This window comes from Salvia splendens, chromosome 21, assembly GCF_004379255.2.
Source record: "Salvia splendens isolate huo1 chromosome 21, SspV2, whole genome shotgun sequence".
Lineage (NCBI taxonomy): Eukaryota > Viridiplantae > Streptophyta > Magnoliopsida > Lamiales > Lamiaceae > Salvia > Salvia splendens.
The window spans coordinates 2,955,732-2,968,303 of record NC_056052.1 but is presented as its reverse complement, the minus strand read 5'-3'; the positions used below and the strand labels follow the sequence as shown (position 1 = coordinate 2,968,303).

Genomic DNA, 12,572 nt, shown 5'->3' with positions numbered 1-12,572 from the left:
AAATGGCGGCCATGCCGCTCGAGGGACGGGCTGTAAATCAGTATATCGTCGAAGAACACAATAACACACTGCCTGAGCAGCGGCTGAAAGATAGAATTCATCGCTGCCTGAAAGGTGGAAGGCGCGTTTGTAAGGCCGAACGGCATCACGAGAAACTCGAAATGGCCGTCATGAGTCCTGAAGGCCGTCTTAAAGATGTCATCCTCACTCATTCGAATCTGATGATACCCCGAGCGAAGATCCAATTTTGTAAAATACTTCGCACTGCCCAGCTCGTCAAACAATTCCTCTGCCGTAGGTATGGGAAAGTGATCCGGGACGGTTGCCTTATTGAGGGCGCGGTAATCGATACAAAAGTGAAACGTGCCGTCCTTCTTGCGGATCAACAATACCGGGGACGAGAAAGGGCTGCGACTGTGGCGGATGATACCCTGGTCCAACATATCGCGGACCTGCTTCTCAATTTCCGTTTTCTGGAAGTAGGGATACCTATAAGGTCGAACATTGATTGGCCGCGTCCCTGGTAAAAGATGAATCCGGTGATCGAACGAACGTGCCGGTGGGACGCCGCGGGGCTGCTCAAACACCGCCCGGTGCGCCGTCAATACCTCCAGTACCTCGGCTGGCAGGTCCTGCGGAAAAAACTCCATACTCTCGGCCTCCCCCGCCCCGGATGAGGTGTGGATTGGCACGATTTCATAGAATTCGTGGTCCGCCGGTTGCGTCGCTAGTGTGTACAACGAGTGAAGCGAAATCTGCTTCGGGCCCGGCATCAATCCTTGCAAAAACACCGTCCGACCCTCTTGAGTAAATTCCAGCGTTTTCCTGACAAAATCTGCCGACACTTTCCCTATGGATTCCAACCAGTGCATCCCTAATATCACATCCGGCCCATGGTGGGCGAGAACATGCAGATCCACCACAAAGACACTACCCTGCAGAGCTAGCTTCGTGCCCCGCGAGATATGGGTACACAACAGGGATGCACCATTGCCCACGAGCACTCGAAAAGGTCTAATCGGAGTCAGTTCCAATTGTAGCCTCTCCGCAATCCTTGGGTGGAGGAAGTCTAGTGTCGCCCCTGTGTCTATCAATACCCGGACGGGAGTATCACCCAACGTCCCCTGGACAATAAACGGCTTGGAGCTCCCACGGCCATCCAAGGCGTGAAGGTGTGATAAGTCTGCAGTAATTAATTCCTCCTCCGGAACCTGCTCTCCGGCACCTGCCTCGTGCGGTTCGGCCCCCTCGTCATCCATATAGCAAAGCAACTTGACTTTACACACGTGGCCGGCGACCCACTTCTCGGGGCAATGATAACAGAGGCCGCGACGGGCACGCTCCGATTTCTCTGCATTCGACACCCTCACCGGGTATATCCGTGACTTGTCCACCTCCCGGACCAGCGAATCCTGTGGATGGGGCACGGCGGCCTGGTGAGAAACAGGGGTTGGAATGGCCCGTTGATCCTTGCCCTGCCATGGTCGACGTTGATACGACGACGTGTGCTGTGGACGTTCCTCGTGTGTTGCGGCTAAACGCAATGCCAGGGCCATTGCCTCGGCCAGTGACTCGGGGTGCTGCAATTCGACCTTCTCTTGCAGAGGCTGCTTCAACCCTTGAATAAAGATTGGAATCAATGCCGATTCCGATAGATCGGTCACCCTATTGAGATACCGGTCGAACGTCGCGTGATATTCCGCTACGGTGGTCGTTTGAACCAGTTTGGCGATCAAACCCGTGTAGTTCCTGAAGCTCTGGGGGTCAAATCGATGCCTAACATCGTCCAAAAAATCTGGCCACGTAACAAATCCATTTGTCGCCCGATAATTGAATATCCACTCCGACGCGGGAGGGTCGAAAAGCATAACTACATAATGTAAGCGCTCCGCCTCCGGAACCCGCTTGTGATCAAAATAGTATTGGACGCGAGAGATCCAATTCGGTGCGTCCACCCCATTAAAGTGAGGTGCGTCCATCTTCACGCCGGATGAATAATCCGCTCCCTGGCGGTTGAGGCGTTCCCGATTTAGGGGTGGATCCCAACAGGTAACCCCGCGCTCTTCGTACCCTTCATCGTCCCCCTCCTCGTGTCTCTGCGGTAGGTCCCAATTATCCCGACGGCGACCCGTTCTATACGCTGCATCGTCCCGACGCTGACCAGGACGGCTTCCTCGGCCTGGGAGCACTCCCTCCCCAAAACGATCTCCGCGGCCACCTCGATTAGGGCGACCACGACCCCGACTCTGCTGGCGGTAGGGGCGGTCATACTCCTCACGGCCGCTCCGACCATTCCCGCGGTAATCCTCCCACGAGTGGTCGGCTTCATCCCAATCGGGCTCGTGGCTCTCTACCTGCGGCGCCGGTCGTCGTTCCAAGTTGTCGACCCGACGATCCATCGTATCAAATCTCGCGTTCAACTGCGCAAACCCTAACGTGACTGGGTCGACGTGCGGTTGTCTCCCGTCGACGTCTCCTGGGTTCCTCTGCCGCGCAGGGCCCAATTGCAGCCCCGACGAGGTCCCTGCATGCGGAAATTCTCCCGCCATCGCTTACGTAATCAAGAAGATGTTGAGTTATCGGGATGAAAGCACCAGATGTTACGGACGTTCTCCGCAACGGCTCCGTGATCTTCCTTCTCGACGGAACAACGAGCAATTCCCACGACAAACTCGCGGAAACTGACCGAAACCTCGCTGATTTGGTGGACGTCTTCCCCAAAGCAACAAGAAACGTAAAGATAATTGCTTGTTTCACAAGATAGGTTTAGGGAAAATATTTCATTCATAAAAATAATGTGTTGATGAAATACCCTATTTTATACTAGAAACCCTAGGGCGGTTCGACGTATCCTAATTCATCCGGGAAAGAACCGCAAAGAAAACCCGAACGGGGCTTATAAATCAGGCCCGACTCAACAATAAGTAAATTAATGTTTCAAAAATACCAAAACATAAAAGGAAAGAAATAAAAAGGAAACAAAAAGAATCGGCTAATTCTTGAACTTGTTCGGCGCCTTGAGCTTGTCTCTCGGTCTCAAGGATCTCTTCGACACAATCAATTCGTCACTTCGGTCATTCACGCATTGCGTCGTGCTGTTCGGCTGCGTCGTGCTGCTCGGCTCCGGAAGCGCTGCGTCGTGCTGCTCGGCTGTTGTCGCCTCCAGCTCGGCATGCTCCAGCTCGGCATGCTCCAGCTCGGCATGATCCAGCTCGGCATGCTCCAGCTCGGCATGCGGCTCCGCTGTTGCGTCAGGTGTCGGGGGTCTCGTATCAGACATGTATCTACAAATATTTTGATTTTTTCTCAGCTACTAAACACACAAACAAATGGCAGACCTACATAAAATTAAGAAAGACTTAAAAGCCTCACTAAAAATGGCTAACAAAACTTTTTTGTCAATTAAATACCCTAATTTATTTTTCCAACACTTTAAAAAGCATCTCCAATCCTGACGTCTCAACTAAAATTAAGAATCTCAAACGAAAGCCTTCCAAAAATACATATATTGGATGATTATATCCTTAATTTACTGGCGCTTTTCTCTGTACCCTCAGTTTCAGCCATTTTAAAAAAAATTTCCAACGTAGTAATTCTGTCTCAAGTCATTTGTCCTTATAAAACTCTATTATCATGACAAAACATATGAAAATAAAACTATTCAACATACATGTTAATTGAATTCTTCACTTGGTACATATAGTATAGAATAAGTAATTCATCTTCAATTCATCTCAAAGTTAATCTCTCACCACTCAACACCACCACCCTCCGCCATAGCTCTCCCACCACCGAATTCAATCAACACACCACCACCACCACTCCCAAAACCCTGCAAAAAACTAGGGTTTGAAGCAATCTTCTCAGCGTCAAAATCAACTTCACAAGGAGACGAAGCAGAAGCAGAAGAACGAAAGACTCTTTCGTTCTTCTCATTCTTCTCCCTCGTCTCCCCATCGCTCTCTCTATAGGTACTAAGATAATCCTTAAGAGGCACGACATAGTCGTCGAATCCAAGAGTGGTCATGGCCCACAGCAGATCATCGCCGTTGACAGTCTTCCGCTTCTCCCTCTGGCACTTATCCGAGGCCTCCCCCGTCACGAAGCTGATGAACTCCGACACGCATTCCTGCACAGTCTCCTTGGCTTCCTTTGAGATCTTGGCGTTTGCGGGGAGGGTTTTCTTCATGATCCGGCTCACGTTCGCGATCGGAAGGAGCCTCTCCTGGTCTCTGCTGCACCCGTCTTGTGATGGTGGTGATGAGGGGCTGTTTGGGATTCTTGCTCCTCTCATTTGGAATTGGGATTTTGAGTTTTTGCAGTGTTTGAGGTTTTTTAAGGTTTGGAAGTAGGGAAATATTAATAGTGGAGAGGCGGTTTTGATGGTGACACAAATTGGAAATGTAATTTGGTGTAAGTTGAATTCTTATATTTTTAAATTTGGTTATAGTGTTATTCAGTAATACATTAGGTTGCGTTTGGGTGACACAACGCCCTTATATTATACTCCGCCATTATGAGTCTCATTTATTTGCGGCACGTATTTTAAGAAATAGAAATAAAAGTTGGTAGAAAAAAAGTTAGTGGAAAAGAGGTCTCATTTGTATTATTAATTTAAAATGAAATGTGAGTGAAATGAGTTAGTGGAAGGTGAGACCCTATTACCATTTATGATAAAAGTGAACCGGGACTCCTATTCACGGACAGACTAAAATGAAAAAACGAGACTCATATTCGCAGTCGGAGGGAGTAGCTAACAATACTAAATCTCGATCATTAGATGAGAAGATGGATAACTAGGATCGAAAATTGACTTACTTAATTCAGTGTCTCACATATCTGTTTATTTACGACATTTGAGAAAAATCAAGAAGTATTATTATTAATTCTTTGTAATTATTTTCGAAAATGAATCGGCGTCACTAACAATTTAAAATTTCAACGCAACAACTATATATCTACGTAACAATAAGCATTACGACAATAAATAATAGACCAAATGAATTATGATAATATAGAGCTTTTTGAACTATTCATTATTTTTTATCATAGTTACTGAAACTATCGAATTATACTACTAATTAATAGACTGTCAATTATTTCGCAGCACTATGGTCATGTACATAAAATCATAAGACATTTCCAGTATCATAAAAAGGACCCTAAAATGATTAAACATTTTACATGTCGAATGCAATATAATTTTCACATCAGATAAATATATGAACATAATTGAAATTTAGACATATCTAAAATTGACTTCCTTTTCTTTGTTTATTTATTTTCAGCCGGACGCATGAATAATTGAATATTCAATATATGTACGATCGTTAAACAATTAACTGAAGGTTGTATCTGACTAATGAATTGTAAAATAGAAGCAATTATAGTTCAACTATAAAAATCCACCGTATGTTACGTTATTAAAAGTCAACTAAAACAAGAAAGAAAAATTCTAACCCGTAGATGTTTGCCAAATGGCACAATTTTGTATACTAGTCGTATACTCCTATTTACTAGTAAAATACTTTTGATGCAATGAAATTTGTTAAATTCTCTAAAAATTTTGTCCCACGTCAACTTGGTGAAAATCCAATTTAATCTATATAAGTGTGGATAACTCTCCCCTTATAAGACCTTTTAAGGGGTGAGTGACCTATTTCTAATATGTTATCAGAGCGGGCCCAAGTCGATGATGGTTTTCTCTTTATCTCTTATCTACCTCACGAGTGGAAGACCGATGTCCTTTCCGGCCCACATCGATGATGGTTCTCTTATCTCTTGCATTGCCTACCCTAGTGATGGAAGACCGATGTCCTTTCCGGCCCACACGTGAGGGGGCGTGTTAAATTCTCTAAAAATCCTGTCCCATATCGACTTGATGAAGATCCAATCTAATCTATATAAGTGTGGATAACTCTCTCCCTTATAAGGCCTTTTAAGGGGTGAGTGACTCATTTCTAATAAAATTCAAGTGATTTGTCCTATTATATACTGAATTATCAATTATCAATTTATCGTTGAACAACGAACAATTGTTGTTACAATAACGTCGTCGTACCAAATTTTATATACTCAATTGTTGGAAATGCAATGAAGAATTAACAACATGATTAATGGATATTCAAAAATCCTATGGTCATTTTTGAGTCTCTATGTCAAATGAAGGATTCTCAATTTCAATCCTGCGGAAAAAGTAGGTAGGAAAATTGAATCTTCAGTTTATCGCTAAGTTTGAAAATATTTGTGTTATCATGTTGAAAACACTGATTTGGACAGTTTTGTGTGTAGTTATGTTTTTGAATTAGTCCATTGTTTATTGAGAAGATATCCTCTTTCTTTTAAGGTCCGAATTTGTGAAGATATCATCCATGAAAACCATGGTGTTATTATTCGTTAGTCCACCAAAAAATATGATGTTTTTATTTTAGGACATAACTATTTATATTTTATTATCATTCACATTTAATCTTTACAAAAATCCACTACTTTACTTATCCAACACCTATATTAATATCTTTGAAATACATCTCCCAATGATTTTAATATTGTTCTCCATTTAATTTAGGTGGTATTGTATCTAGTGCGGCATTCAAAATATTCAACGATGATAACACCACCTATTATTTTTCTCAACATACTTAACAAATCATCAATTTTGAACATGTATGCACCAAATTAACACCATTTTACAAAATAGGAAATCAAAATATTTTTTCGTGGGAATACTGAGAAAAATGTTAAAATTCATGATTTTATGGCCAATTTTCAAATTTGCAAAACAGACCAGAATTTGATTAAAATTCATGATTTTGTGACATTTTTTTTAGTGTGAATGAGTTTTTAGAATCTAGATTATTGTCTAGTATTTGACTATTTTTTGTACCATACCTATGGTTATACTTATAATTAATTAAAGAAAAACTTTGACTAACATCATCACTAATAACTAAGCATATATTTATGGTTAAATTAATCAGAGCTAGGTGATCTACCATCGTCATATTTAGACCGTGAAGCACGCGCCTACGTGCCGGCCAGTTACACTACTTTGCAAATTCATTTACAATTTGTGACTAAATTAACTTAATCTAGTGCTCATGTCGATTTGAATTTTACACATTTCTCATATGTAAGACTGAAATAATTTTTTTTTCTTTTAGCTGGGGAAGAATGAGCATTGGAATTGAATTCGTGTTTTTGTTTCAAAAAGTGCTTATATAATTACATTGTATGTTGGAATATATAGATTTAGGTTGGAAAAGTATTTAATCGAATATCACAAATTGAGCACAAATAATTTTCTTACTATAAATTAAGATGATCACGAGTAAAGATTTTCTCAAAATCTTTTAATTATGGAACTAAATTTAAATTTTGTAATGCATAAAAGGCCCAACAGCTAAAAGATAATCTTTTGTCATTATGTGGTTGTGTTTTTTGGCCTATCCAGCTATCCTAATAATTTTGTCAATGTAACTAATTCATCCAAAATAAAAAATAGGAACTTATAATGCTAAGAGTCGAATATTTAAATCTATGATCTGACGCACACAAATAAAATGTATTACTATATCAATTGACGCCAATAATTATAGAAGTATAAAACCAAATTATAATAATGGAGTGCTCATTTCAGTTGGAAGAAGAAGGCAGAAGAAGGAAGCTCGGCTTTGAGCTGGAACTAGCCGAGAAGGGAGTTCGGTTTTTGAGCCGAGAAGGGAGTTCGGTTTTGAGCCGAGAAGGGAGTTCGGTTTTTGAGCCGAGAAGGGAGTTCGGTTTTGAGCCGAGAAGGGAGTTCGGTCTTGAGCCGAGAAGGAAGAAGCAACCTAGAGAAACTAGCCGTTGGAGCAGCAGTTAGTTAGCTGAAGTGTAGCGGTTATTCTTCTTGTTTTCTTGATTCTTGTTGTAGTTAGTTAGTAGCAGTTGCTACTTGATTGTAGAGCTTTAAATAGCTCACCGTGTATGTAGTTTAGAGTAGTTTAATCAATAAAGAGTTTTCCAGTTTCTCTCCAAGATTATCATCTTCAATACTCAAAGTGTGAGTGTGTGTGTTTCTGCATTGTGTGATCTCATACAACAGTGAGTGTGTGTGTGAAAGCCTTGTGTGTCTAAAACCCAACAAGTGGCGCCGTCTGTGGGAAGGGATATTGAAGCTGATTTGCAGAGGATCAAACGGTTTCAGAGATGGCAGCAAGGCTTGATGCAGAAAAGTTCACAGGCAAGAATGATTATAGCCTGTGGAAGATGAAGATGAAGGCGGTTTTGATTCAACAAGGCTTGGCCGCAGTTCTTGCAAAACCAGAGGAGAAAGGAAAGGCTCCAGTGCTTGATGATAAAGCTCAGGCAAAGATGGATGAGATGCAGCTCAAGGCACATTCTGCAGTGATTCTGTGCCTTGGAGATAAGGTCTTGAGGGATGTTCAAGAAGCCAAGACTGCGGTGGAGATCTTGGACAAGTTGGATGAAGTTTACTTGGCCAAATCCTTGGCTAACCGGCTGTATCTCAAGAAGAGGCTGTATGCCTATAGTTTTTCTGGAGATAGGTCCATCATTGAGCAGCTAGAGGAGTTCAACAAGATCATTGATGACCTGGGATCTGTTGATGTCAAGATTTCAGATGAGGATAAGGCCATTCTCACATTGAATGCCTTGCCTAGCTCGTATGACCAGTTAAGTGATGCAATTATCTATGGAAGAGATAAACCTATCACCTATGCAGAAGTCTATTCAGCCTTGATGGCCAAAGAACTCCAGAAGACAGCCAACAGAGGCTCTGCAAGCTCCAATGTTCAAGCTGCAGAGGCCTTGAATGTGAAGAAGTTCAAGAAGCAGAACTTCAAGAAGAAGTTTGAGGGCCCTAAACCCTCAAGTTCTGATGCTCAGAAGGAAACCAGAGCTTGCTATTGGTGCAAGAAACCTGGACATTTGAAGAAAGATTGTCATGCATGGAAGAGAAAGATGGCCTCTGAGGGACACAACCAATCTGATTGTGTGGAGAGTGCTGATCCCCCGGCTCAACTTATGAATATTAGTGACAGTGGGGTCAGTCACAGGTGGATAATGGACTCGGGGTGCAGCTTCCATATGTGCCCCAATAGAAGCTGGTTTCATGATCTTCAAGAAGCATCGGGTACGGTTGTTCTTGGAAATAATCATACTTGTCAGATAAAAGGGATAGGGAAGGTGAAGCTAAGCCTACAAGATGGCTCTGTGAAGATCCTGACTGGGGTGAGGTATATTCCAGAAGTGAAGAGGAACCTCATCTCATTGGGAATGCTGGAGCAGAGGGGGTTCACTATATTAATGAGTCAAGGAAAATTGTTTGTGAAATCTGGAGATGCAGTGATGATGGAGGCTGACAGAGAGCATATTCTCTATTATTTGAAGGCTAAGGCTGTTGATGGAGAAAGCAATGCTGTGTCAGATGATTCCCTAATGCTATGGCACAAGAGGCTGGGCCATCCAGCAGAAGGAAGCTTGAAAGAACTCATCAAGAAGGGCCTGATCTCTGGAGATTTCAACAAGATGGACCCCTGTGAGCAGTGTATACTTGGAAAAGCAAAGAAGGCACCCTATCCTACAGGTATTCACTCTTCTACAGCCCCTTTAGACTACATACATAGTGATCTTTGGGGGCCTTCACCGGTGTGTTCAATTGGTGGAGGAAAGTATTATCTAGCTATCATTGATGACTATACAAGGAAGTTGTGGGTATATATTCTTAAGGAAAAATCTGAAACACTCACTAAGTTCAAGATATGGTGTAAGGAGGTGGAGCTAGAGAAAGGAAGGAGTGTTAAATGTTTAAGAACTGACAATGGCTTGGAATTCTTGTCTGCTGAATTTGATATATTTTGCAAAGAGAAGGGTATGAAGAGGCACCGTACTGTTCCTGGTAATCCCCAGCAAAATGGTGTTGTGGAGAGGATGAATAGGACTATCCTAGAGAGGGTGAGGTGCCTGCTTCTTGGTTCTGGTTTGAGCAGCAGGTTCTGGGGAGAGGCAGTGTATACAGCAGCCTATCTCATCAATAAATGCCCATCTACTGCCCTGAAATCTGAAACTCCTGATTACATGTGGTATGGAGCTCATAGTGACTACTCAAAATACAAGGTGTTTGGGTGTGCAGCCTATGCTCATGCTAGGCAAAGTAAGCTTGAAGCTAGGGCTCTGAAATGTATCTTGCTGGGATATCAGAGGGGTGTTAAGGGGTATAGGCTCTGGTGTATTGAGCCTGGTAGGCAGAAGGTGGTGGTGAGTAGGGATGTGGTGTTCTTGGAGGATCAGATGCCCTACTTGAAAGATAAGCTGGACTCCAGTGACTCCAGTGAAGTTGAGAGTGATTTCTTCAAGGTGGAGCCTATGGGAGTTGGCCTAGGAGCAGGTGGAGTCACTGACTCAGAATATGAACCTGATCCAGAGGGTGATGGTGCTCCAGCTCAAGGTAGAAGAAATGATGAGCCCACAGCAGATCCTACCAGAGAGTACCAGATTGCAAGAGATAGGGGAAGGAGAAATGCAAAGCCTCCTGAGAAATTTGCAGATATGGTCTATTATGCACTGTGTGCTGCTGAGAGTATTGATATTGCTGATCCTCTCACCTATAAAGAGGCCATGAGAAGCAAAGACAGAGAGAGATGGATAGAGGCCATGAATGAAGAAATAGAGTCTTTACTCAAGAACAAAACCTGGATTTTGGTGGACAAATCCAAGCTGAATACAGATGGAAAGGAGAGGAAGCTGATCAGTTGCAAGTGGTTGTTTAAAAAGAAGGTAGAGACCACTGATAAAGACAGAATCAGGTTCAAAGCAAGGCTGGTGGCAAGGGGATTTACACAGCAAGAAGGAGTTGACTTCAATGAGGTGTTTGCTCCGGTTGTTAAGCACACTTCTATTAGGATTTTGTTGGCTGTGGTGAATCAGCTAGATTGGGAATTGCAGCAGCTTGATGTGAAGACTGCCTTCCTAAATGGAGACCTAGAGGAGACTATCTTCATGGATCAGCCAGAGGGCTATGTGAAGAGTGGTGAAGAAAGCAAGGTGTGCTTGCTACAAAAGAGTCTTTATGGTCTTAAGCAAAGTCCTAGACAGTGGAACAAGAAGTTTGATGCACAAATGAAGAAGATTGGCTTCATTAGATCAGAGTTTGATGATTGCATCTACATCAAGAGGAAGGGCAAAACACCTATTGCCTATCTATTGCTCTATGTGGATGATATGCTACTTGCAGGACCTTCTATGACAGAAATTCAGCAAGTCAAGGAGGATTTGAAGTCTAGCTTTGAAATGAAGGATCTAGGAGAGTCAAGGAAGATCCTAGGCATACACATTCAGAGAGACAGAGGCTGCAAGAAGCTGTGGATGCTTCAAACTGACTATATTGAGAAAGTTTTGCAGAGATTCAAAATGGAAAATGCAAAAGCTGCATCAACTCCTCTGTCCCAGAGTTTTAAGCTTTCAAAGGAGCAGGCCCCTAAATCTAAGCAAGAGGCTGAGGAGATGGAGTCTATTCCTTATGCTAGTGTGGTTGGAAGTGTTATGTATACTATGATCTGTACCAGACCAGATCTGGCACATGCTATCTCAGTGACTAGCAGATACATGGCTGACCCGGGGAAGGAGCATTGGAATGCTCTTAAGTGGATATTGAGGTACATGAAGTCAACCAGTGGCTGGGGAATTGTCTTCAATGGCTGGGAAGGTGAATCTGAGGAGGTTGTGCAGGGCTATTGTGATGCAGACTATGCTGCAAACCTGGACAACAGAAAGTCCCAAACAGGTTATCTTTTCACCATGTTTGGAACTGTAATCAGCTGGAAATCAGGTTTGCAAAGTGTTGTTGCTCTCTCAACAACAGAATCAGAGTATATAGCTCTCACTGCAGCTGTACAGGAGAGCTTTTGGATTCAGGGAGTGATTTCTGACTTTGGTTTTGACCAAAAGACAATGGTGATTCATTGTGACAGCAGCTCAGCTATGTGCTTGGCTAAACATCCGGGTTTTCATGAAAGGAGCAAACACATAGACATAAAGTTGCATTTTATTAGAGATGAGATTGAGAAGGGGAGAGTGAAGGTGATTAAGATTAACACCTTGCACAATCCGGCTGACATGCTAACAAAGTCTCTAGGTAGAGACAAGTTTGATCATTGCAAGAAGTTGATCAATGTTTGTGCAAGAACTGAGATGAGCCCTCAGGTGGAGAATTGTAATAATGGAGTGCTCATTTCAGTTGGAAGAAGAAGGCAGAAGAAGGAAGCTCGGCTTTGAGCTGGAACTAGCCGAGAAGGGAGTTCGGTTTTTGAGCCGAGAAGGGAGTTCGGTTTTGAGCCGAGAAGGGAGTTCGGTTTTTGAGCCGAGAAGGGAGTTCGGTTTTGAGCCGAGAAGGGAGTTCGGTCTTGAGCCGAGAAGGAAGAAGCAACCTAGAGAAACTAGCCGTTGGAGCAGCAGTTAGTTAGCTGAAGTGTAGCGGTTATTCTTCTTGTTTTCTTGATTCTTGTTGTAGTTAGTTAGTAGCAGTTGCTACTTGATTGTAGAGCTTTAAATAGCTCATAAACCGTGTATGTAGT

The 12,572-nt window shown here is 43.0% G+C and overlaps 1 protein-coding gene across 1 annotated transcript; it reads right to left on the bottom strand.

The window, feature by feature from the left end:
- Nucleotides 1–3,748: 3,748 nt before the first annotated feature.
- LOC121785316 (nuclear transcription factor Y subunit B-1-like) lies at nt 3,749–4,294 on the bottom strand. The gene has a single exon (XM_042183701.1). The coding sequence runs from the start codon at nt 4,292–4,294 to the stop codon at nt 3,749–3,751; it is 546 nt and encodes a 181-aa protein (XP_042039635.1).
- Between the last annotated feature and the right edge of the window lie 8,278 nt (nt 4,295–12,572).